This window comes from Etheostoma spectabile, chromosome 22, assembly GCF_008692095.1.
Source record: "Etheostoma spectabile isolate EspeVRDwgs_2016 chromosome 22, UIUC_Espe_1.0, whole genome shotgun sequence".
Lineage (NCBI taxonomy): Eukaryota > Metazoa > Chordata > Actinopteri > Perciformes > Percidae > Etheostoma > Etheostoma spectabile.
In genome coordinates, this window is record NC_045754.1 from 21342727 (window position 1) to 21369194 (window position 26468).

At 41.7% G+C, this 26468-nt stretch overlaps 1 protein-coding gene across 1 annotated transcript in view; it reads left to right on the top strand.

Annotated features, from left to right (window-relative positions):
- The window catches only part of LOC116672026 (partitioning defective 3 homolog), a 398621-nt gene that overhangs the window by 199117 nt on the left and 173036 nt on the right, over positions 1 to 26468 (top strand). The window contains 3 exon segments of the mRNA XM_032503572.1: positions 508 to 636; positions 20446 to 20634; positions 22039 to 22209. Of these exon segments, the coding sequence (XP_032359463.1) occupies positions 508 to 636; positions 20446 to 20634; positions 22039 to 22209 (489 nt within the window).

Here is a 26468-nt window from a genome sequence, read left to right on the forward strand (position 1 = left end):
TAAACATTATATAGGTTTTGCATACAATCTTGCATGTGTGCTTTGTGAGATTGTATGTCATTTCCAAGACTAATTACTCTTTTGCTGGTTAGGTTTTTGTTCCAAAATTAAATCTTACAGAGCTTTTTGTTGAAATGAGTCAAACACACTGTGTTCCCTATGGCTACAACAATTCAACTCCAGCTTTAAATTGCTGACGAAAAGTGGTAAGACGGAACAATATTTTGATTATACTTCAATCAGACTGACATGAAAATCAGCTAGTGCTCACTTTAGGGGGAAATAACCCATGCATAATACCAGCTCCAACTGGCTCAGAGGGTAATCTGCATAAAGGTTATGTTGAGGCCACACAGAAGATTTTCCCTCATTAAAGTGGAAGAGCTCTTTGATTTTAGTTTTTCTACTGAGTGTGTGTGTCTCTAAGTGTGCAATTATTTCCGCCTGTATTTACAGTACGTGTTTACCTGAGTACTTATGATACTGTGTGTGTCGGTGTATGTGCAGGTTAGTGGAGTGGACCTGAATGATAAGAGCCAGGAAGAGGTGGTGGCCCTGCTACGAGCCACGCCCATGGGCGGGACTGTGAACCTTTCTGTGATTCGCCCAGAGGACTCCCTGCTGCCTCGTGAAGTGGTCAGTAGCCAGCCAGCACATATTTTCAGTACTGCTGTCCCACTCAGAGAATCGAAAAATACCACTTTACATGTGACAGTTGATTGCAACAATTTGGAATTCCCACGTGTTAAAGTGCCAAGAACTGGGTCACAGATTTCAGTGTAACACCGGAAAAGCCTGTATTAGTGAGTATGCAGGTAAAAGGTGGCAGGAGATTTCTTTATATAGGCCTAGGCCGTAATTTTCATGTTATTTTAAAAGTCATCTATTGTAATGATGGCTGATACTGGGGCAGGATCATCAGAGAAATCACAGAAACGAAGGAAATTAAACAAAAAACAACTAAAAGCTAAAAAGGAAAGTGGCCGGGTTTTCAACAGATGGAGACAATTACGGGATTGTAAATTATTCAAAAATGAAGTTATTATTATTATTACTATTATTATTGTGTTGGTTGCTACAACAATCTCTTATTGCTTTGGCTTGTGACATTAATACCTGGTTTAATTCAGGAGACACCCAAAGCAGGCTAAGTTACCGTATGCAACACTTGAAATGCAACAATGTATCTGTAACTTATTCTCTTATTTCAAATTGATGTTTTTCTCTGTCAGAAAAATTGCATCTGTCTGGCCTCCCGATAACGCTTACTCAGTCATACAGTGGGCAATACAGCACCGCAAAGAAACCAAGGAAAGATCTTTACGACAGCATGTGGTAAAACACTCCCGCTTTTGTCTACAGCGGCAGCAAAAATCAACACAAACTGAAAGTTACTTATAGCCTCTTTAAAATAAAAAAAATATTAGAAAAGGGCAAATAACTTAGATGGTAGTTGTTTTGGTGTATAATACAATTATTATAATCTCCCATAGTCAGTTTGATCCAAAATATATCCCAGCTAACTCAATTAAGTCCGTCTAGTAATAAAAATAAAAATCAGTAAATGGGTAGCATTCAGTGGAGCTGGGATATGGATTTGTCAAGGTGGCTGCACTGATTTGCTGTTTACTGCTCCTTCCTCCTATCACCTTTTTTTTTGTCTATCTCTCCATTATAGTCTCTGAATTACAATTTTTACAGTCTTGTGTTATGTGTAATTCTGTCAGTGTTGTATTCACTAAAAGAGGTTGATAGCTGCTTCCTTCTGAAGGATGTATGCCTACAAAATACATGTCCTAAAAATCACAGTGAATATGAATTAACAAGTAATAATTCTAAACTTGCGGCATTCAAGTTCACATGCACCTTAATATTTAGCAGCCAGCCCACTTTTACCCACACAGAATCATTGATCACACATGGTTCCCTAAGTTTCACACCTTTAGTGCAGATGCGCAGTGCACACACTCACACATCTACATAGAAACGCACGCAGACGCACTCTCGCACTCAGACACCCATTCTACGTACAGGGTGACTTTGGCTGTCGTGCAACAGATGGTGAGGCTACTGACCTCGTCCAGCCTGCGCTCAGTCGCTCTGACAGCAGGCTCGGGGCGGCACAGCACCTTGGCAGGCCAGGGGCCCCCGATGCCAACCTCAATCCTACCCATAATACTCAGCCCGGCAGCCGGGCTGTTAACCCCGCCATAGGAGCTGTTCAACCTGTGGAGTAATGGCCCTCTGAGACACATTTTATTCTGCTAATGTGCTGTTTTTCCAGTTAGAAATGCACAACCCCCAGACTTAGCACCAAATGTATCGGTCTACGGCTTTTCTTTCATTTTAATATTCATAAATGGGCTCATATTTCATTCTTACTATCAAAGAACAGTGGAGTCTCCAGATTTAAATCTAGGAAGCTTTCTCAATCTCATAATGTGTTGATGTTGATGTTAAAAGTGTAAAAGCAAAATAATGATCTCATTGACCTTCAAGTTACTCAACAGGCTGTTTAACCACTACAGCCAGCACTTACATTCCAACTGGAGGGAGGCACCAAACTGATTCTCTCCTCTTGTCAGCAGACTCAAACGGCAGAATGATGCCGAGAGTAGTTTAAAAAAATGCAAAGCTGCCCATGGGCTGTCGACTCATGAGAGGTGTGGTGTGCGAGTTTGATGAATACGCTCTCCTAGCTCCTCAGGCATGATGCGATTAGAAAAAGCCCATCATCACTGTCTAATAATCTCTCTCTGTTTTTGCCTCTTTTGACCAACTTCTTCTCACCAAGACAGAGAGAGAGAGACAGAGAGAGAAAGCGACAGAGAGAGAGAGACTGCTACTTAATATTTCATTCCTTTCCACGGCAGATTAGCATTTTGCTACTCTCTTCCTTTCTCTTCCTCTCACACACTTTCCCATTTTCGAGCAGTGTTTTCACAAATCTCAATAATCCATACAAGTATGTTCATAAAAATCAGATAAGGAGGCCAAGGCTCTGCCGGTGACAGTTATTGCAAATAAAGCATGGAGGAAAAGCATGGTTGGTAATTGCCTCCTCTGTCACAGACTCTGGATTGGTGTGCAAGTGTGTGTGTGCGTGCGTATATATATATATATATATATACGGCAAACTCTAGTGCCGGGACTCACATAAACAGACATGTGTAGATGATCGTTTACTTGCTGTCATTCATGTAATTCCGTTGATTGACAATGCAACGATGTTTTAAATTGTAGTGTGAGTGACATGCCAGAGAATTGCAGGCGTCTGTCAAAGATGAATAGCTTTCCACAACACACACACACACACACACCACACACACACACACACACACACACACACACACACACACACACACACACACACACACACACACACACAGGAGATACAGCCATATGCAGTGGCTTACATGAGTTTAAACACCCATGCTAAAGTGATTAAAAAGAGCAATAAAAAAATATCTTTTGGAAATTGATCTTAATGTCTTAATTAAAAAAAATCAGGAAAATCTAATCTTTTAAGGACACCAATTTTCTTTGTGAATGAATAATGCATTGTAAATAAATAAATGTTCTTCCTTAAAATACAGAAGGCATAAGTATACACCCCCCTATGTTAAATTCCCGTAGAGGCAGGCACATTTTTATTTTTAAAAGCCAGTTATTTCATGGATTTAGAATACTATGCATCCTGAAAAGTTCCTTTGACCTTTGGAATTAAACTAACCCCACATCAGCACCTACCCTTCACCATACATAGAAATAGGCATGGTGTTATTTCAGGTAGCTTAATAGATGGTTTGATTTGCACTGAAAGATAATCTTATTGAAAGTTCCCCATGCCTGTCTCTATAGCATGGGAAATAGAAAGTAGACATTTAGGTGGATGTTTTCTGGTGGACGTCTCCTTTTGTTTAGATGTTTTAATGTATGCCAGCCGTACTGCATGCGCCCCCATAGGAATAAATTCCCCCTACCAGCATGTTTGCGCTGCGTCTGTAATTACCACGGTCGGGTGTATTTGAACATGCTTTCAGTAGCAATAGCAGTAGCTCTCGATATCTTTCAATAAGTATGTACTTGCTGCAAAGAGAAAAGGTTAAAAGGCAAATAGAGCAGAGTGGGGTGTCTGTGTGATTTCCCCCTGACTGTCTGGGTACCTTTCCTTTCTACTCCAGGGATATCAATAGACACTTTCAGATGGATACCATATGTTGTATCAGAGAAGTAGAGCAGCTTTAACCTTTACCAAACACTGGACTCATTACTAATAAGCCTGCCCTTTCATACTTCTTTCTTCAACCTCTACTATCCATAATAATACAGCCATTTGTAAAATTCCTCATAGAGGAATCTTTGCCTCTTTGGTTCTGTTGTGTTGTATACGTTTGTTCTATGTGACAAACCGTTTGCCCTTCCGGTTATACGACATTCATTGAAAGAGGAGAGGAGGGGAGAAACGGACAGACAGAGTTCTCTCTGAAAGCTCTGCTTGAACCTGGACGACGCAGTAGCGGGCGCTGATCAATGGCAAGGTGAACAAAGTCCCTTTAAGCTGTGTTATTCCTTCACTTGACAGCTCTGGGAGTTCGAATGAGGGATTGGTAGGCAGTATTTTAAGAGACTAAAGGCAAAAGTCAAAAGGATTCTCCCCCCCCCCCCCCCCCCCCCCCCACGGGTTTGGAGGTTAATTCATCACTTGTGTCATGAGAGAGAGCTGTTATGAGGAGGTAGAAAGACTTGTGTCAGACATACCTTGGTAAAGAATATGCATGAATTTGAACATGACTTTATGATTGGTCTCTGAGTGCGTGGGTCTCCACACTTTTGTAATGATTCTTACTAGAGGTAAACGAATTAGGAGAAAAAGTTCATCTGCTATAAAGAGACAAAGAAATTGGGTAATAGAGACAGGGGGTTGACAGTAAAGGGATATTTAAAAGGAAAATGATCTAAAGGTAATCATCAATCAAAATATGGCTGGAGTGGAGCTAGGTTTGGGTAATATTCAAAGCAGATGGTGTTTGATTCTGCCTTAAACCTCCCCTCTGTCACTTAGTCTGACACCAACCACCATGCTCTACCCTCTCCCTTCATATTATTGTACCACGAATACTGGACTACTTGACGGTTTGCATCTAAGGAGCCTGTTTTGAATCTCACAGTCGGACCGTTGCAGTGGTGAAAAACTTGGTTATGAAACAAAGGATCATTCCATTTAGGCTACATGGGAATGCTGAATATCGGATTTTACATAGAATTGCTTTGTTTCACCCAATAAATCATGATATATGGCCTATTTTGGAATACACGTGTTAATCAGAGCACTCGCATAAGAACATAGCGCTATCACAGTGCAATTTGTTTTAAAATGTGTGAAAAATTCTCTGTCAAAATTTCAACAAGTTGGGATAACTTGCAGAGCTCGCACGTGCCTCTCATTGATTGTCCACTCACTCCTTGTCGTTCCACTTCTTTCTGTGGGTTGCTACAATGGGGGGAAATTATTTAAGGGCTGAAAGTTCTATTTACAACAACTAAAAGTAAGCAGGCTAACTAAGTAGCGTGTTGTGTCTGTCTGTCTGTCTGTCTGTCTATCGATCTCCGCTTTGTTCTATTATTATTTTTCTACATTCAGCTTAAACAGATGGGGAAAAAACACGAATGATGACACATGGATCCGGGCGCATTTCAACTTTTTTATCTATGTGGAAAAAATGCAAGACCACAGCAAGGCTCAACAGTAAGGTTGTATTACGAAACATCCCCAGACATACTAATACACATGCATACCACTGAAATACACTTATAGAAGCAAGCAAGGCACATTTAAACACACACATATACACTACACACTTCCCAAGCATAGCTGGTGGATGTTATTTATTGTTGGCATTTATCTCCCAGCGAACAGCACTGTTTGTGTGTATAGCTCCGAGCGACACTGAGCCTTCAGTCCACATCGCCCTGCTTTGTGGAGTGGAGATTGTTTTTCCAGCTCCCTTTTTTCCTGTAATAACCAAGTCAAATGTCACGCTTCACTGTGCGACAAGCAATGGTAACAGTCAAGAAATGAGGAACCATTCCTGCCTCCTCTTAAAGATGTCCATCCACACCCTGCCGCCAGTGATGGAATTCACAACATCATTTCACCTGTTGTGGTGCCATTAAGAACAGACACAGCAAAACAAAGACAGAGGAGCATAATCTGTGACGGCCAGTTTATTACATAAACAGTTAGTTGTAAGAATTATAGTGCAGGTCTGCCAGTGATAAACCATTTTAATTCACTCTAAGCCTCTCACTACAGTGTGAGTGAATTAGCCTGTTGATATTGCTGCTGTGTCAGCATGACTGCTGGGATCTCAATTCCTTGTCATAAGAATACACTCAGTCATCCCCTAAACATTTTTAAAAGAACACCACACATTCTAAACCACTCCATGTAAAACCTGACAATATGGGCTTGATTAGTCACATATGCTTAATTGCCATAAAAACGTTGTTAATTCTTGCCCTTACATCATTCCATGACCTTAGATGAGCAGTATTTTTCTTTTAAACTTCCAATAGGACTAGTGACCGTGGAGAACAAATGGGCTTGTGAAGCTGCTGTTGTAACACAGTGGACCACATACGAGCAATTAAACAGTACATTAAAATCTGCTCTTTACGATCATATCACACTTGTCACTGATCCATTAGTAGCTATATCTGCCAAGCAATGAGAATCTTAATTGCAAAATTAATTCTGGCCTCTGATGGATGTGACCATCAAATTTATGGCTCGTGTGAACGCTGGCTTACGCAGTAGACAAATGCGTGACAGTATTGCTGACAATTATAGCAGACTAATGGCCTGTTTCATAAGTGCCAACCCTGCTGGCCGGGTTTAAAATCCTCCAGCCATGTTTTTACCACTGGACTGTAATTGAGGCATTGCAGTAAATTTGCTTTTGTTGAAATCCTATTAATATTAGTCTCTGAAATCAGTACATACAGTAGAAATAAAAGCACTGGCTCCCCAGCATGGATGATATGGCCCAACAAGCTCACCATTGTTTTTTTTTTCCCCTTCTAAGTCAAGGCAATCATCGTCAGTATTGCATTGCACAATTATTCACAGCAGATGGTATCTCTGTTCCTTTTTCTTAAGCATTCCTCTAAAAGTGGTACACAGCTGGCTTTTGTTGTGGTGCCCACAGTACAGTACAGTACCATACATGAATCCGTTGTATTAAAGTTGGAAGAGCAAACTTATGAACTTGTATTGATTTCCTTGCTGCCGAGATCAATTTACCGAGTCAGCAGAGGGGGAAATGAATTGATACAAGGCAAACAAAACAGGATCCCTTGTCTTTGGAGGCAACTAAATGATGCACCTGTTGAGTTAGAGCCAAGTTTACCCCTTCTCATTCTTCCATTTACTGCTCAACATGGAATTTAACTTTTTCATTCTTCCATTTTAGGATAGTTTTGTTAAACGTTGTAAAGGTGGAACATGGAAAAACAACATCTAAGCCAAGAGCAAAGGCTCCAGTATGTGAAGCTATCATGAATCTCTGCAATGAATGCATCTTTAAAGCTACATTATGTAACATTTGTAGCTGTTAGTTATCAAAATCTGTATTGCCCTTCACAAACTTGTCCTTTTTTACTGTATGAATATTGACCACCACCATCAATTTTAAGTATTCCTATTTGCTTGAAATTTTACATTTGCGCTAGAGAACATAAGATATTCTTTTTTTTTCTTCTTTTTTTTTCAAATAAGAATCGTAAAATGTTTTAATGCCAAGTAGGTTAGCACATACAAGGGATTTGTCTTGTTAATTTTATGCATAAAAAAAGACAAAAGCTGTACAAAATACAGAGTTTATCTAGGATCATCATTGTTTTTGTATGAACAATTGAAATAATCTAAGAAATTAGATAACTTCAACCTACTCTTTTTAAATTTCATCTGTGTCTCGGCTTACATCTCATTTTACTCCCTCCACTTACAAACACAAAGCAGAAGCATTAACCTTTGAAGGATTTAGGAGTGCAGTTTTCCAATGATGATAAACCTTTTGGGTTATTACACTGAAGGGGTGATAAACAGTGCTATCTTAAACTATCTACAGCCATGCCAAAAAATGACATCTTTGGTGTTAATATAATTAGATGTCAGTTAGAGTAATGCTCTTTCACAGTAAGGATGATGTAATATGTTACAACTTTTGCTAATAAAGTGCTAAAGAGAGACTCTTTTTTTTTGTCTGTCTCTTAAAGAGTTTATTTATAGAACATCAGGTTCCTGAGCCAGATATTTTTCCTCAGTAAAATTTGGCAAACAACTCGAGGAGATGAGTTATTTCTTACCGACAGAGCTGGTAATTTAAGGTGCTGCAACCTTTCTGCAGATATTCACACATCTCCGATAATTAATTCCCCGTTGTACTCTATAACATAACTTAAAAACAAACCAGCTTCTAGATTGTAATTGAGTGTAATCAGCAAATTCCTATTACAAATGTCTGGAAATAGCTCACCCTTACTCTGTTAATGTGTTCTGAAAATACAGTTGGAACTCAGGTGAAGTCAAATTACAGGAATTGATCTGAAGGCCTTTAAAAGGATGCATCCTAGAGGTCAATTTCTCTTTCTGTACAAAAAAAACTATTTCTCGGTTTGACATGCAGAACTTCTCTGTGGCTCTCATGTGGATCGTCTACTTGAAAAGCTGTCTGCAGAACACTCCAGTTGCTTTACACGGCATGTCCACAAAAACCAAGGTATCATGAAGTATGACTTGCTTGTGTTCTCATCTTGGTTGCAATCTGAAGCTTGGTGTCAACCCAGAAAGGAGATTGCCATCTTCAGTCAGCAAAGATTTTCTCTTAGGTTCATACCTGAAGCGTCTTTAACAGGCTACAGAAAAGGTTCAAGTCAATGGAGTTGAACAATATGCCACTCCCCTTCTTAGGCTAGCCAATTCTCCTCTTCTGCAAATTCCTAATTTTTCAGTGATGTCACGACTTCGTAACACTGAATCTCAATTGTCAAAGGATCCAGAGAGCCATATCCTACTATGATCAAATCTCGAAACTTGAGAAGGCTGGTTATGTGGCCAAGCTGACCCCTGAAGAGGTTCACAGAACCAAAGCAGCTTGGTACATTCCTCACCATATGGTAACGCATAACAACAAAGATTGCGTTGTGTTTGACTGCTCATTCACTTTCCAAGGACAAAGCCTCAGCAAGTATCTTTTACCAGGACCAATCCTCGGGCTACTGCTGCTCTTCAGGCAACATGCAATAGCAGTAAGTGGTGACATTAAAGGCATGTTTCACCAAATCCATCGCCTGCCTCAAGACAAGCTCCTTCTTTGATTCCTGTGGCGTGATATGAACCAAGACGTGTAGCCCTGTTGTGCGACTTATTTCCTACAGAAACGTGAAGGACAAAGAACTTGAAATTGGTGCAGAATTCAGTTACTCAGTGCTTCTATGTTGACAAGATTTTGACCTCTGTTAATGGGCAAGCAACAATCCTGCTGTGATCAGCCATTTACCACCTGAAGCAAAATCTGAAAGACCTCATCAGGTACAAATACAGAACCTTGGAAGCACATACAATAACAATGTGTCACATCTACAGAGTCCTTGCTCATCTGAATGACCTAGTAGGCTACCTCCTACCTTTCACAACTCGGGCAAACATTCTGGTTGGAATGGGATAATACTCTTCTTCCACAAGGCATCCTAACAGCTTGGATATCCTGGGAAAAAGGAGCTCCTCTACCTTCCTCAAATCACCATCCCTCTCTGTTACATTTCCAAAGAGATGGATGTTTCTCCACAGTGCAATACATCCATGTCTTTTGTGATGCTTCTGAACATGCATATGGTGCTGTTGCATACTTAAGATCAAAAGATGAAAAAGGACAAGTGGAGATTGGTTTCATAATAGCCCGTTCACGAGTTTCCCCAAAGAAGCAGTTATCAATAAGATTGGAGCTATGTGCTGCACTAACCAGTGTACACCTGTGACCTTATCAGAAAAGAACTGACCATACCAATCAGAGACACAACATTTTGGACTGATTCTACCACTGTACATTTCTGACTTGCCGCTTCAAAGTATTTTTATGAGCAAGAGTATCAGAGATTCAAAATCTCACTAACAGTCAGGACTGGAGATGTGTTGACTCAGTAAATAACCCTTCAGATGATGTTACAAGAGGCAAATCTTTGTCAGATAGCCTCTGTCCAAACAGATAGAATAATGGACCACCATTCTTGTATGGACCTCAAGATACTTGGCCCAAACTTCAATCTGCTGAACCTGATGAATCTAATGAACAGATGGAGTTGAAGAAGTCTTACTTCTGTGGTATTATCAAAACTGTTGCTAATAGTTTCATCCAGAAACTATTGGTAAGCTCTTGGTAAGTCTACCAAGAGCTTTTGGATGTCACTGCCAAATCTCTCACCAATTTGACTAGTGGAAATCCTTCTGAAACTGACTACCTGAAAGCAGGACAGGAAGTCCTCTGACAAGTACAGATGGACAATTTTGGTGAGGACCTAGCTTGCCTCCAAGCCCAGAAACAACTTCCACCACATAGTTGCTTACTATGTTTATCCCTAGAGTTGTGCAGTACCACCGGACTAATTCTTGTTGGAGGTAGGTGTTTTGATTACATCAAAACGATCAACTAGATTTGGAGTCAAATTGTACAATTGTACTTGATTGCACTCAGAATGGGACAACATTGATCATTCAGGATTATGATGGGAGATTGCACCACACAGGATCAGAGACTCCTCGCTGAAATACGTCTTGGAAGTTTGGGATCTTGAGAGGACGGGAGGCAGTACGCCGACATCAGCGCAACTTTTCATGTCGGAAATGGAGAGCCAAACCAATCTTCCCAAAGATGGCTGATTTAACTGTTGTTTGCTTGTCTCAGGTTATTTAAACCTCCCTTCTACTCGACAGGAACAGATTTTTTTGGGCCGCCGATCTGAGAAAAGATGGGGTATAATATTCAAATGCCTCCCAAACCAATGTGTACATCTTGACGTCCTCAATCAAATGGATACAGCCTCCTTTCTCATGGTACTCCAACAATTCACTTCTCGGAGAGGAAAACCAAACAAGATCCTATGTGACCAAAGAACCAACTTCAAAGGAGGAAACAAAGAATTACAGGACACTTTACATAACCTGTCTCCCACTCTCCAGTCAGTCATAGCAACAAGAAAAATCCACTTCCATTTCAGTCTTCCACATGCACCCCAATATGGTGGCATCTGGGAGGGGGAAGTAAGCTCTTTAAAGAGTACTCTCAGGACAACCATTGTTGCTCAAACGGTTACTGAGGAGGTCCTGAGAACATGGTTAATTGAAATTGAAGGCATCCTTAATTCAAAACCACTTAGCTATGTGTCTTCAGATATTGCAGATGTTGATCCAGTCACCCCCAACCTTCTCATCATGGGACAACATGATGCAGCGCTTCCTCTAGTGTCCTACCCAGACTCTGATCTTGTCAGTAGGCGGCGTTGGCGCCATGCCCAAATATTGTCTGACCATATCTGGAAACACTACATCAAATCCTAGCTAACATCACTTCAAACACGGCAGAAATGCCAGCGGGGCAAACCAGATCTGCAATTAAACTCCGTTGTCATGATTGTTTACTCCCAGCTACCAAGAGCTCTTTAGCCCTTAGCAAAGGTGATCCGCCTCCCACCAAGCAAACATGGCCACATTAGAAAAGCTACAGTTACAGGGAAAGACAAGTTTTATGTCAGACCCACAGTTCTCCCAATCTCCCTTCCTGGCCTACCTGATGACCAGTAATTTTGGTTTGGTCTGTAATCACATTTCTCACTAGAAATCTGGGGGCGGCTGTACAAAAGATCCCTGTTCTTCTCATTTTGACACTTGCTTTCCACACTTATCTCACTTCCTATACCTCACTTCCTTTCCTCCCCTGTCACTCCTTATTTCTTCCAAGATTCTCCGACCCAAAGAAAGGCGCCTTTACATAAAATGTATTATTATTATTATTATGTATTATTAATTATTATTATTATTATATGTGTGTCTGTCTGTTCTGTTCAGAATAGACAAAACTTCTCTGTGGCTCAGCTCATGCATTCTGTTCGATGCCCAATGACGATGGCAACCAACCTCAAAAACTGAGCCCTCCTTCACACTTTCACTTCATGGCTTAAAATGTCTCTAAAATGACAGGGCATGGTGATCTGGTAGGTACTGGCTCCAATGTGTTACCATGGCACCTAAAATCCTTTTCCCATCTCTAAAAAGAGAGATACTTCATCCAAATTGTCCACTGAAAGCTTCATAAAAATCATACTTTGCTCTTACTCCCTGACGTTTAGCAGACACTTTTCTCCTCAGTTTCTCTGTACGCTTCTTGCTTTTCTTTGTTTATCACTGACACCTGCTATATCAAGAATGCGGATGATTCCTTCCTACAATATTAATTTGGCTACTATAGAATGGTTTTCTGATCAAAGTCCAGAGTTCAGAAACATGCTCTGTCACAATTAAAGTTAATGCTGCCAAGCATGGTGGAAGACAATGCCAACATGGTTAACGATTTCCGTGCGTGTCTCGTCGGCGCCACCTGTTTTCGTTTAGCACTTTTCAGCAGCTGTTCCCATAATTATGCTTGCTGTCAGTGTAGAGAACGGGAGGGTGCACCGCAGCATTGTGCTATAGCGATAAACAAGGTAGTTAAAGGCCACTTATGGCGACACAGTCATTCTCCCGAAGGGGATTCAGCGTCTGTTTTCAGAACACATAATGGGTTGAAGTGTGTATGTGCAGTTGGACATAGCAAAGCACTTTTATCCACCATTAGCTTGAAATGGGAGGCATCTGCTTCATAATGTGCATCTATACAATGGTTCCAATGAAACAGTTAAAAAGTCACCTTTAAAAAAAAAAATGCTTTATGTTCTCTTAGATTAGATGTAATTGCCTTCTAAATCGCCCACAGGAACATCTAGTGTCAAGCCAACCCTGTATGTGAGTCTGTTTTTGGTTTGCTCACAGTGAGATCCACTTATTGATAGCCAGTAGTCACATTGCATTTGCAGTGATGTAGAGAGATCTGGCCTAAGATGCACTCATAGAAACAGACTTCTTCTTCTAATGAGCCCAATGAGCTTTTTCATTAGAAAATCCCCAAGGGTAACAATCCCAGTTTGTCAGCGCTGAGTCAAATGTGCCCATTGAAGAACATGTAATGTTAGTTCGCAAACACTTAAAACCTGCTTCTGCCAGCTGCACACTTCATGCCCTGCTGTTGTGTAACAACCTCTCAGGCCCTCATTGTACCTGAAAAGGGCTGAATTTGTTTTTAGGCTTAGGGGTATTTAATATTTGTCCCCAATGTCATAAAAATGTTGCTAGGAGAAACACCGTCAAAAGAAATTTGTGTTACAATACTTATCAACCGTGCACCACTTTTGCAATTACACCCTTGGCTGATTTCTTTTAGCCCTTTTAAATTCATTTCCAATGACCTTTATGTCACCAAATTGGGCCAAGTGTGGAAAGAAGTTTCCAGCAGTGTTAATTGTTTTAGGCAGTGATGTGCAGAGAACTCAGAGTTATGCGTGAATAGAAGTAATTGTGATTCATTTGCACTCTCTGTTTCTCTCTCCCTTGTATCTCACACTTGCTTTTTTTCTGTTGCTCTGTTCGTCTGACACACACCTGCACACATCCAGCACAACTATCTTATTAGCACATGACAAGTTAAGCAAGGTAGAAGCAAAACAAAAGGCCTATTAGGCAGGAAGGGCTCCTTTGGTAGACTGATGAGCAATGCTTTCCTCTCTTTGCCCTCCTCTGTTCACCTGATTGGTTCTTACGGACAATAGACTATAATGAATGGGTGCTACCCCGTCACAGTGTTAATTAATAAAGGACTTAATCGTAGTATAATAGAGTGTGACTGCACGGCCGTGTCAGAAAGAGCAAAAAAACAACATGGGATTCTTTTGTGATGAGCTGGCCAAGTGGCCAGTCACTTGAGCCGTTTGAGCTAATGATAATAAGGATATTACAACCCCTCGTAACCACTTAAAATTGGTTTGGTGTTGAGTCCTACTTCAATGATTGGCACCTCAGAACACCCACGGACCTTTTCTGCACCAGGCAACATTGCATATTTGCAGCTAGCCACGGTATCTTTTGGAGTTGTTCTGTCTTGAAAAAACTTAAAACATTTGATGCAACCACTGCACACACTCTAGACTTCTATTTTTCAAAGCGTTAACAACTGGTAATAACGTTATGTGGTGTGGCCATGACAACAATTTTAAATGGAGACACTTGCAGAAAACAGGATGGTTTGCGGACAATTAGCAGCTTGTTTGCCACATTTAAACACAGTTTAACAGTGCCTACATGTAAACAAGTGCCGGACATTCTTGCCTACACACAAGTGTGTAAACAAGAGGATACAAACAAGTACTGAACAGCAGATGTATCAGCAGATATATCCATGTGTTACTATCTGAACAGACAAATCTGAATAATGATTCTGTAGTTTGTTTTTGGAAATCTCGAAACAATGTCATCTCGACAGTGTGTTAATGGGGCGGCTGTGGCTCAGTGGTATAGCGGTTGCCTGCCAATCGGAAGGTTGGTGGTTCGATCCCCGCCCCTGCAGTCATTGTCGAAGTGTCCTTGGGCAAGACATTGAACCCCGAGTTGCCCCCGGTGCTGCGCATCGGAGTGTGAGTGTGTATGAATGTATATCTGATGAGCAGGTGGCACCTTGTACGGCAGCCCCGGCCACAGTGTATGAATGTGTGTGAATGGTGAATGTATCCTGTAGATGTAAAAGCGCTTTGAGCAGTTGTTAAGACTGGAAAAGCGCTATATAAATACAGCACATTTACATTTACATTAATGGGTAAGGCTGAGTGTGTTCAAAGTCAGGTATACTTTGTCCCTGGCTTTAACAGCTATAGGGGTGGAGGTGATGGGGACATGCAATTGTAATCATTGAGTAGTGATCTGGAGATGGTTAAGGAGACAATTTGGATTTACAGGTTAAAGGTGCCTTTATTTAGTCTTGCTATCACCAGACCAAGCCAAGCTCAATAGATTTGAGATTGAGCGTTGGTCTGGGGAGTCTGCTCTGTATTTTCTCTGCACAAGAGGCGTGACCAACAGGCATAGTTCAAAAGACTCTGTACGCAATTGGAAGTCCTTCAACCAATCAGACCAAGGATCCGGGTGACGTAGAAGCAACAGCAGCATCAACGGGTTGCTACGCTTCAGTGGCGTTTGGTGGCCGCTATGTTCAATTTAAACAAGAAGCTGCTTGGTCGCCTCTCTATCGTCATCGTGTTATAAGAGCCAGTGAGGGCCAGGTAGATAATTCCCGCAAAATTGTGAACTGAAGCAGGAGAATTAAACGTGCAGGTTTCCTGACCGAGCTGCAGGGCAAAATCAAATCGCCGTCAGAGTGGGCGGGGTTTAACCAGTCTAGCCTTTATTGCCATTCCCAAAGAAATAATATTTATCATTTCCATTTAACCCATCCTGTACTATAGGAGACTGAAGGAAACCCACACAAACACGGGGAGAGCATGCAATCTCCACCTAGAAAGGCCCACATAGAAAGGCTCAGAGGATCGCACCCAGAACTCAGCAGGGCCTACGTACTGTAGAGCGACAGTGCTAGCCACTGATCCACCTTGATGTGTCAATTCATGTTAGCAGAAGGTTTCCTGCCCGTGACCGTACCTGAGATAATAATTTGATTTGAGACAAACATGTTCACACGAGATGTTGTAGTTATCAATTTGGGATTCTGGCTCATATTTGAAATATATCTCTTTTCCTGGTGCTTTTTGATTTAAGCATGCCAAGGTTTTAGTGTAGTTACATCAGTAAATCTATTGTCAGTACATTTATTTTCTCTATCCCAGGTGTATAAATGGTGCTGAGCTTGGAACAATGAGGTGACTTTCTTTCGTTTCTTGTTCAGAGGTAGTTGAATCCAGCTCTGCCCGAGCTGAATCGGTGCAACGAGGCCTGTCAAGCAGCTTGACAAACTCATTCTTGGCCAGCGGCGCTTGTTCCTGTCTGATGAAAATGTTACACTGCTCCCTCATTCTCTGCCTCGGCCCGCTATTCCCAGAACACGGCTCTGAGTGGGTGGTTATTCTGTCATCATTTTTGAAGAGAGCGTACACACACACACACACACACACACACACACACACACACACACACACACACACACACACACACACACACACACACAGAGGATCCATCCAAAGTAATTTTTTATCCAATGTATTACTATGTTCAACTGCTAGGCTAAAAGCCTCTCCAGGGACATAACTCATATCTCATATTTCTTTATTTTATTTTGAAGAAAAACATCTTTATTAAAGATAAAAACTGACCCTGCCAATGACGCACAAGGTCATTCATCTACAAGCGTTCTTTTCAGGGTGGAAGTTGTATGTTTGCGCTGGGTTCCTCTGGGCCCGCATGTGAAACCGAAAGATCACACTCCACGACTTGAGTTAAGGTTACTTTAATATTTTCAATTCAAAAGCTGTCAAAGCTTTCTTTGCTGATAACTGTGACTCAATGCCATCTCAATGGAATGTGAAGTTAAACACTGTTGATGCATTGTATTTACACCTGCACTGGAGCTTTTTTTTCTCGTCCCCCATCCGCTTCATTCAGCCGTCTGAGGGGTAGCGAAGGGTCGTTTCCTGACAAGAGCTTGTGATTTCTGTAATACAACCGGAAGTGTTGAAATGCAGCGTGATTAAATGGATTCCAGCGGTCTGAATTTGCTGTGGGTCCAGTCACGGACAAAGCCCAGTTGGCAAGTTGTACAGACAGGTGTACTGCCGTTTTGAAACCAGGAGAAGAAAAGCAGTGAGAAAGAAAAAGAGGCAGATAGGAGGGCCGTCAAGAGAATAGGGGCTCAGTCAGAGGGTGTTGAAAAGAGCCTCCACCTGAACGCACCGCTGCATCCTAATAACTTCTTAGCCTCCGAAAAAACAAAAAAAACACCTTTTGCTCTATCATTCCCTTCTTTCCTCCGCTTCACCCTTTCTCCGAGCAGCTGTGAAGGGCACACACCTGGCTACCATCCATCTGGATGTGTGTGTGCACGCGTGTGTACTGATGTGAGTCTATTTAAAGAGGTCTTGCAGTGGGTTTCTGGGGTTGATTGCTCTCATTGCCAGTATTGTTCATGTGGATTTGGCTGCCATGGCAATAACTACGCACGGACAGTTCTATCTGGCCAATCACAGTATGACAGCACTGCTCTCAAGCTTCCTGTGGGGCGGGCTCGGGATAGGACAGTTGTCAGCTCTTATCTGTTGAATATACAGTGGGTACGGAAAGTATTCAGACCCCTTTAAATTTTTCACTCTTTGTTTCATTGCAGCCTTTTTCCAAAAATCAAAAAAGTTCATTTTATTTCTCAGTAATGTACACTCAGCAACCCATCTTGACAGAAAAAAACAGAAATTTAGAAATTTTTGCATATTTATTAAAAAACAAAAACTGAAATATCACATGGTCATAAGTATTCAGACCCTTGTTCAGTATTTAGTAGAAGCACCCTTTGATCTAATACAGCCATGAGTCGTTTTGGGAAAGATGCAACAAGTTTTTCACATCTGGATTTGGGTATCCTCTGCCATTCCTCCTTGCAGATCCTCTCCAGTTCTGTCAGGTTGGATGGTAAACGTTGGTGGACAGTCATTTTCAGGTCTCTCCAGAGATGCTCAATTGGGTTTAAGTCAGGGCTCTGGCTGGGCCATTCAAGAACAGCCACGGAGTTGTTGTGAAGCCACTCCTTCGTTATTTTAGCGGTGTGCTTAGGGTCATTGTCTTGTTGGAAGGTAAACCTTCGGCCCAGTCTGAGGTCCAGAGCACTCTGGAAAAGGTTTTCGTCCAGGATATCCCTGTACTTGGCCGCATTCATCTTTCCCTCGATTGCAACCAGTCGTCCGGTCCCTGCAGCTGAAAAACACCCCCACAGCATGATGCTGCCACCACCATGCTTCACTGTTGAGACTGTATTGGACAGGTGATGAGCAGTGCCTGGTTTTCTCCACACATACCGCTTAGAATTAAGGCCAAAAGTTCTATCTTGGTCTCATCAGACCAGAGGATTTTATTTATCACCATCTTGGAGTCCTTCAGGTGTTTTTTAGCAAACTCCATGCGGGCTTTCATGTGTCTTGCACTGAGGAGAGGCTTCCGTCGGGCCACTCTGCCATAAAGCCCGACTGGTGGATTGCTGCAGTGATGGTTGACTTACTACAACTTTCTCCCATCTCCCGACTGCATCTCTGGAGCTCAGCCACAGTGACCATTGGGTTCTTCTTTGCCTCTCTCACCAAGGCTCTTCTCCCCCGATAGCTCAGTTTGGCCGGACGGCCAGCTCTAGGAAGGGTTCTGGTCGTCCCAAACGTCTTCCATTTGAGGATTATGGAGGCCACTGTGCTCTTAGGAACCTTAAGTGCAGCAGAAATTTTTTGTAACCTTGACCAGATCTGTGCCTTGCCACAATTCTGTCTCTGAGCTCTTCAGGCAGTTCCTTTGACCTCATGATTGTCATTTGCTCTGACATGCACTGTGAGCTGTAAGGTCTTATATAGACAGGTGTGTGGCTTTCCTAATCAAGTCCAATCAGTATAATCAAACACAGCTGGACTCCAATGAAGGTGTAGAACCATCTCAAGGATGATCAGAAGAAATAGACAGCACCTGAGTTACATATGAGGGTCACGGCAAAGGGTCTGAATACTTATGACCATGTGATATTTCAGTTTTTCTTTTTTAATAAATTTGCAAAAATTTCTACATTTCTGTTTTTCTCTGTCCAAGATGGGGTGCTGAGTGTACATTACTGAGAAATAAAATGAACTTTTTTGATTTTTGGAAAATGGCTGCAATGAAACAAAGAGTGAAAAATTTAAAGGGGTCTGAATACTTTCCGTACCCACTGTAAATGTGTGTGAGGATAAAACATATGGGAAGGTGCCCTTGAGCAAGGCACCAAACTCCCAAGAACTCGAATAGAGCAGATCAGTGGCCAATAGCACATGCTTGCACATCCGAATGGGAGACTTGTTACCTCCTCTTTGAAATGTTCAGAGAAAGAAGCAGCATCTCATTTTCTTCTGTCAAACTGTGAGGGAAGAAAAACTGTGGACTGAGATCAAAACTGTTGATTTCAGCACATTTACTCAGCTATGGTATGTTGGCTATAGCGCAAAGACTTTCGGTAGACACTGAACTGAAATTATTCTAAAGCATCGCTAAATCTTTACCAGGTTTTCCTGTAGTCAACATGACAAAGTTTCAGTTCTTCTATGCTTTTGATGGTTTTCTCTACACCATTAGCTGTCTCTCACGCCTCTTTCCCCCATCTGTATGACACAAAAGCTTTTTCTTTGGTTATTTGTTTTTTACAGATACTCTATGTTAGACCAGTGCAAAATGTCAGAAAAGAGACTGGAGTGGTTGTTTGATGGACTATTTTCCAGCTGATTCGATCATGCTGGGTGTTAGACACTTTACAGTTCTCCCTTGTACCTCTCTGGCAGCTGAAATGAACCGTTTTTTGTGTACCATGCATCGTGATCCGCACTACCAATCCTGCAACAAAACACCACTATGGTAATTTTCGACAAAAGGCCCATGGATCGCACCGGGAAGGAGGGTTGGGTTCTTAACGTGCCACAAATTATCCTTCAAAGGGGTGTTGTTCAAGGGTTGTTTGAGGGCCAAATTGCTACCTGGCGCTTTCAAAGTTTTCCCCCGTCCCCACTGTTCCTACACCGGGTTTATGACTGTGGAAAGGAGCGAATGAGTGCTCTCGGCTAGACAGTACGGCCAATTGACGATGACAGCCCTGAGATATGTGACATGCTTGCCATCCATTCGCTTCATTCTCCTGCCCCCCTCATTTTCCCCCTCTTTATCTTGTCTCCTGCCTGCTTTCCATTTTCTTGTCATTTGCCATCTATGTTCTTTCCGCTAGTCTGTTATCTAATTTTTTTTTATTTTATTCTTTTCGTTTTTCTATCTTTTCACCAAAGTTAAAGTTGGATACTTCAAACAGAAATGTAAATGCAACAGCAACATTGCATTTGGGCTCAACAACAGTTTGCCAACTTTGGTTTGGTAGGTTGTGTCATCAGCCCAAAAGACTATGAGCGGTGTGCAGATGCTTTGTGCCCTTTCTTTTTCACTTTAGAAAAATAAGTTTATTAGCACATCAGCAGTGCCTCAGCAATGACAAATATTTACTTTAAATCTTTTTTTAAACCGACTCCAATAAGAGAAACTATATCTCTCTCTCTCTCTCTCTCTCTCTCTCTCTCTCTCTCCTTAATACCCCCCAGCAGCCAGAGGAAGATGACATGGTGTTAACCGCAGACGGAACACAAGAGTTCCTGACCTTTGAGATCCCTCTGAACGACTCAGGCTCAGCGGGCCTGGGGGTTAGCGTCAAGGGTAACCGCTCCAAGGAGAGCCACGCTGACTTGGGCATCTTTGTCAAATCCATTATTAATGGAGGTGCTGCTAGCAAGGCAAGTAACTACTCCCACCCACTTTCATTTATTGTTTTTTGATGACCTAAATGTAAGTACAAAGATGAGGTGGACAGGACTAGCATGCTGCATGGATACAGAGTCCTTGTCATTGGGATTTTGAGGTGGTCACTTGATGTTAATGCTGTTATGCTGTTTGTAACTAAGTTCATGTACTCAAGTACTGTACTTAAATAGTTACTAGTACTAGTTACTAGTTGCTTTACAAATTAAGATTTTCAAACATTTTGGCAACAGACAGCTAGCAGATAGTGATCAGATGTTTTTACAGTGTGTTCTTGGGACAGGCAGCTAGCAGATAGTGATCAGATGTTTTTACAGTGTGTTCTTGGGACAGGCAGCTAGCAGATAGTGATCAGATGTTTTTACAGTGTGTTCTTGGGACAGGCAGCTAGCAGATAGTGATCAGATGTTTTTACAGTGTGTTCTGGGGACAGGCAGCTAGCAGATAGTGAGGAGATGTTTTTTACAGTGTGTTCTGGGGACAGGCAGCTAGCAGATAGTGAGGAGATGTTTTTTACAGTGTGTTCTGGGGACAGGCAGCTAGCAGATAGTGAGGAGATGTTTTTTACAGTGTGTTCTGGGGACAAGCAGTTAGTAGATAGTGAGGAGATGTTTTTTTACAGTGTGTTCTGGGGACAGGCAGCTAGCAGATAGTGAGGAGATGTTTTTACAGTGTGTTCTGGGAACAGACAGCTAGCAGATAGTGAGGAGATGTTTTTTACAGTGTGTTCTGGGGACAGACAGCTAGCAGATAGTGAGGAGAAGTTTTTACAGTGTGTTCTGGGAACAGACAGCTAGCAGATAGTGAGGAGATGTTTTTTACAGTGTGTTCTGGGGACAGGCAGCTAGCAGATAGTGAGATGTTTTTTACAGTGTGTTCTGGGGACAGGCAGCTAGCAGATAGTGAGGATATGTTTGCTGTATGTGACAAGAAATGTTGCAGCCTAAAACCCGCTGACATTGCTTAGAGCACCTTTAAAGTACATTTTCCTGATAGTATTTACACATTCAATGCAGGATTTTTACTTGTAACAGAGTATGTTTACAGTGTGGTATAAACTTAAGTAAAGGGTCTGAATACTTCTTATAAATACCATGTTTTGAGTAGGTTGCTTGGTTAAAAAAAATCCATAAATAGTGTATTACTGTTAAATGTAAGTGTTCATAAGTGGTGTTACATTGTTTAGACATAGAAATGTATGTAAAAGGAAACTAGATTTGGTTGGTGAAAAGGAACATGTGATCCCTGAAATAGTCTCTCAGGAGCAGCTGCTCAATGGACATGTTGGTCCTGTTCAAATCTAATGATGACAGTACTCAGAAGAATTTAGCAATGCTATGACTCAGATCTAACTTCTCTCCGCTGGTGTTTGTTTGCAGGATGGCCGTCTACGAGTCAACGACCAGCTCATTGCAGTCAATGGGGAGTCATTGCATGGGATGAGCAACCAGGACGCCATGGAAACCCTGCGCACGTCCATGTCGGTAGAGGGCAACAAGCGAGGGATGATTCAGCTCATCGTGGCTCGGCACGTGTCCAAAAACAATGAGGTAGCCTAACAGTCAGGAGGGAGTCACACTCTTGTGCGAGAGACGGAGGAGTCAGATTGAGTCAGGTCTTTGGGGCGGCTGTGGTTCAGTAGTCGAGCGGTCATCTGCCAATCGGAAGGTTGGTGGTTCGATCCCAGACCCCAGTCGCATGTCAAATTGTACATCGGAATGTAAATGTGTGTGAGTGTTAATCTGATGAGCAGGTGGCAACTTGTACGGCAGCCTCGGCCACAGTGTGTGAATGGTGAATGGTTCCTGTACTATGTAAAAGCCCTTTGAGTAGAGACTAGAAAAGCGCTATATAAAAACAGTCCATTTACTTTATGAAGCAACCACACCACCTTGCAAATCTTCAAACAGTCCCATTTCCTGTGTGAGATATGTGATAACGTCTCACATTTCCCTCCATTCTCGGTATGATTTTCTTTGCCCACGGTGGGCCTTGATATGATATCTAAGAAGCACTTCACTGAGTTATGATTGACAGGCCCGCAGAATAACACTGTAGGATAGGCAGATAAAGGAATATGTATTGCGGCTAGGTGGACGTTTGCCATTAGGCAACAGGCAAGGAAATTGAGGCGAGGAGATTTACACTTCATGAAATGGCCATTGCAATACTGAACTAATACCAGCCTACCTTTTCTTTAAGAGAATCTGTATTCTTTCACATACTGGAGTAAAAACCAACATGAATGCAAACATGATGTAGCTCACTGTGAAATGCTAAGCACAGTGTGACTTTATTTCAGAATTGTGGATTCATGTGTGAATACAACACACTCACGCACGTTCACTCGCCCTGCAGCCAGAGGTTGTAGATCAGGTTTGATTAGTGTTGCTGTGACTCTAATTGGAGCCAGTGTCCCGTGGCTGTGTGTCAGTTTGGAGTATCACGCTGAGTCAGTCCCCCATCTCTGTCCTTCACCCTCCCTACAAGCCCTCCTTCTCCGAGCGCTCCATCTCTCTCTCTCTACTCACCACACATCAACCCCTGCTCTTGTGTTTTTTCTCGTTTTAATGTCAGTTTTCACCTGCCCCCACTCCAACGTGTTTTTATTTTACCAGGTAGACCATTGGATAAATACAGCCAGAGACTGGAGTTGGATTCTCTCAGATATCACTAATAATTTGCCATACATTGTGGCATTACTGTTTACTATAACAATTAAGGTCCGTGGTGTTTTAAGCACTGTGACCGTTGACTTCAAGGCACCTAACCCTAACCCTAACTCTAACCATTGCCTAATCCCAGTGCCTTCCAGGCAGCACTGCCTGGAACGAGACGTTGGGGGCTAAAAACACAGATAAACATCAGAGATGGTAAACAAAATTTATGTATCTATTTATCTGTTAACAGGAAGCAGCAAGTTGAATGGGAAATGTGGAAACTCTGAGAAACACAAAATGTTTAAACTTTAAAATGCAATAGCATCGGCACTGTGTGAAAAAGACACAGCAACAGTATTCATTTGACTCACTCCGGTAAAACTAAAACTACATTCAACTATTTAGGTATTGCTCAACTTTTGCTGCCATGAAATGTGATTTCACCCTCATGGTTAGATTACCTTTTAAGATAACCATATTTCTCATAGTTCTCATAGATAAAATAATTGTTACAGTGGTATGTTTTTCAGTACTGTAAAATCCCTTCTGTTATAAACTGCTGTGTAATCTTTTTTTCATCTAACAACCCTTGAAATGAACGAATCTATTACTCCAGCTGAATGTTTTGTATCTCTTTGTTTTAGCGGTACCTGAAGCACATCACCGACGCCCCATGCAGCGGGCTGTTTTCGGTCTACACAGCTGTCTCTTTTCTTTCTGCCCCTCCCGTATTCAAACTATGGGAGAGGACACGTGTCCCTCCTGGGATAGCTCAGCCCCAAGGTTCAGTGCGTTCTATCACTTCGGTCCAGTCACTCCACTGTCCTCTTTAATCCCTCACCAGCAGGCAGACAGGTAGACAGACTGACGCTGAGCGAAAAGTTAAGGTCACAAACACATTTTCAGAAACAGTCAAAATGGATTTTTTTTATTCTTATACTACTTCTTTGTAGGTGGAAGGATGACAATCTTACATTGAAGTTTATTACACTTTCAATAAATGAATTAGAAGGACATTTTTATACTTATGATGTTGCAGAGATGTCTCCCAATACAGGACATCCTACACTGCTAAAGATGCACTGTTTTGGTTTAAAAACCTACCGTGATGTCAATTGAGGAGATTTTAATATACTCAGGGTAGAAAAGATAAGATTATAAATGAAGAATTTAAGGTCAGTTGCAAACCTCAAATAAGAAAGCAGAAGTTAAATGTCGACACAGACTGCCGGCAGTTACAACCCCCCCTCTCCCCTGCTCTGCTGTGTTGGCCATGCAGATATGTGGGGAGCCAGCACCAGTTTGCCACTGTCACCCAGCCGAATGGGAGTGAGCACTGGAGGCCACCATGGAAATGAATCAGATCCATCACTGTCTGCAGGGCAGAGGAGCTGAGTAGCACAGCCTAATGCATCGTGAGGGGGGTGGGCTTTGATTGGTGCAGAGTATCCAGGCCACCTCACTCCCTGGAAATTGCATTGATTTTATAATGTCTTCTATGCTAAAATATGATCAAACTTTTCATTGCATTGTAATGTTTCTTGGTAGTTTAAGCTGGCTCGTTTCGGTGGCTGTTTGCAAAACCAAAACCACAGACGAGTCACTGATTTGGAATCCATTTTCTACTATGTGATGTAACTTAAAGTGTGACAGCAGAAAATTCACTATGATACAAACATGAAACACATTATTGTAAATATCAAATGCATCATGTGACACTCTCATTGTGTGACCACTCAGAGTAGCCTCTCCACAAGCAGGCACACACAAATATACTTATAATCCTAACAAAACACACACACACACACACAAACACGTACGTGCAATTCAACATATTGCCCAAGGTCTCCCAGAAGCCCATTTGCTTTCAGCAGGACTTCCAGGCATATCCTCTGAGAGGTGAAGGCAAGTGTTTCAATAGGCTGGTTCATACTGCTGATGATTATGCTCATGTCTGAGGTGGAGTGCCTGCTCTATTTTTACTGCCATTGTAAAGCAGTGGCAATGAGTGGCCTTTGCCTTGGGTTAAAATGAGATTTTTTTCCCTGACCTTGAAACAAAAAAAAGTACTTCAGCGTGATTAAGGATGTATTCAGGTCTAACAAAGCAGAGTGCCGCGCTGTATGAGGATTATTTTTTAATGTAACACAAAACCAGAAGGTCCCTGTGAGGCTGATTGAAAATCTGACAACTGTAGACCCGTATTGCGTCTATCCAAGCCTATAAAAAGAAGCAGTAAGTTAAAAGCCACAAGATCAAAGTCAGACGAGCGGCTGAAGCTTAAATACAGCAAGTAGCAAAATGTCCTCAGTCGGTTTTGCCTACTTTTGAAAATCAGCCCTATTACCTATGTCTTATAATGCATTTTATGTGCAAGCAGACAGAAAACAAAGGTCGGAAGAAAAAGTGTAATAACATTTCCAATATGCACAGTACACACACAAGCACAGATACACACACACACACACACACTCTATATCCATTCCACACACTCTATACTGGAACAATTACTTTTCCCTCTGTTCTGGTTCCACAGATAGCCCTTGTATGAAAAAGTACCATTCTGCCCCAGATAGTCAAGCGATATGATTGGTCACTGGCAATTTGTTTGAAGCATTGTAATTGCAGGGCTGCTTCAGAGTCTGGTTAATTTCTCCTTCTATATCTGAGTTCTATTAATATATCGTCACATGTGTTTAAGCAATTACATTTATGAAAAGTCGTTTTAATTCAATTTTTTTAACGGCCACACTTCCTGAACGTTCTCCATCTTCTGCGTTTTTAGTGCAGAGTCTGATCATCGAGTCACAAACCCAAAGTCCTGTGACTGAATCAAATGCAGCTCTGTTACAATAGTTTTCATCTTTCTGCCTTCCATTGTTTTTAGTTTCTTAAATATGTAGACACATTTGCTCAATAATTTGGACCCTTGAGAGTTTATTTGACTCTTTCTTTCCGTAGTTGATCAGCTGCTTTTATCTCTAAAGGCTCTCTGCCTTTATCTGTGGCTAAATCTGTTATATCTGTGAATCATTAAATAAACAGAACAAAGAAGTCCACTTATAATGAAATACAACTAATTTATATACAAAGAGGATTATTAGAAAAATAAAGCATCTTATGTTTAACATTTTAAAGCTATAGTGCGT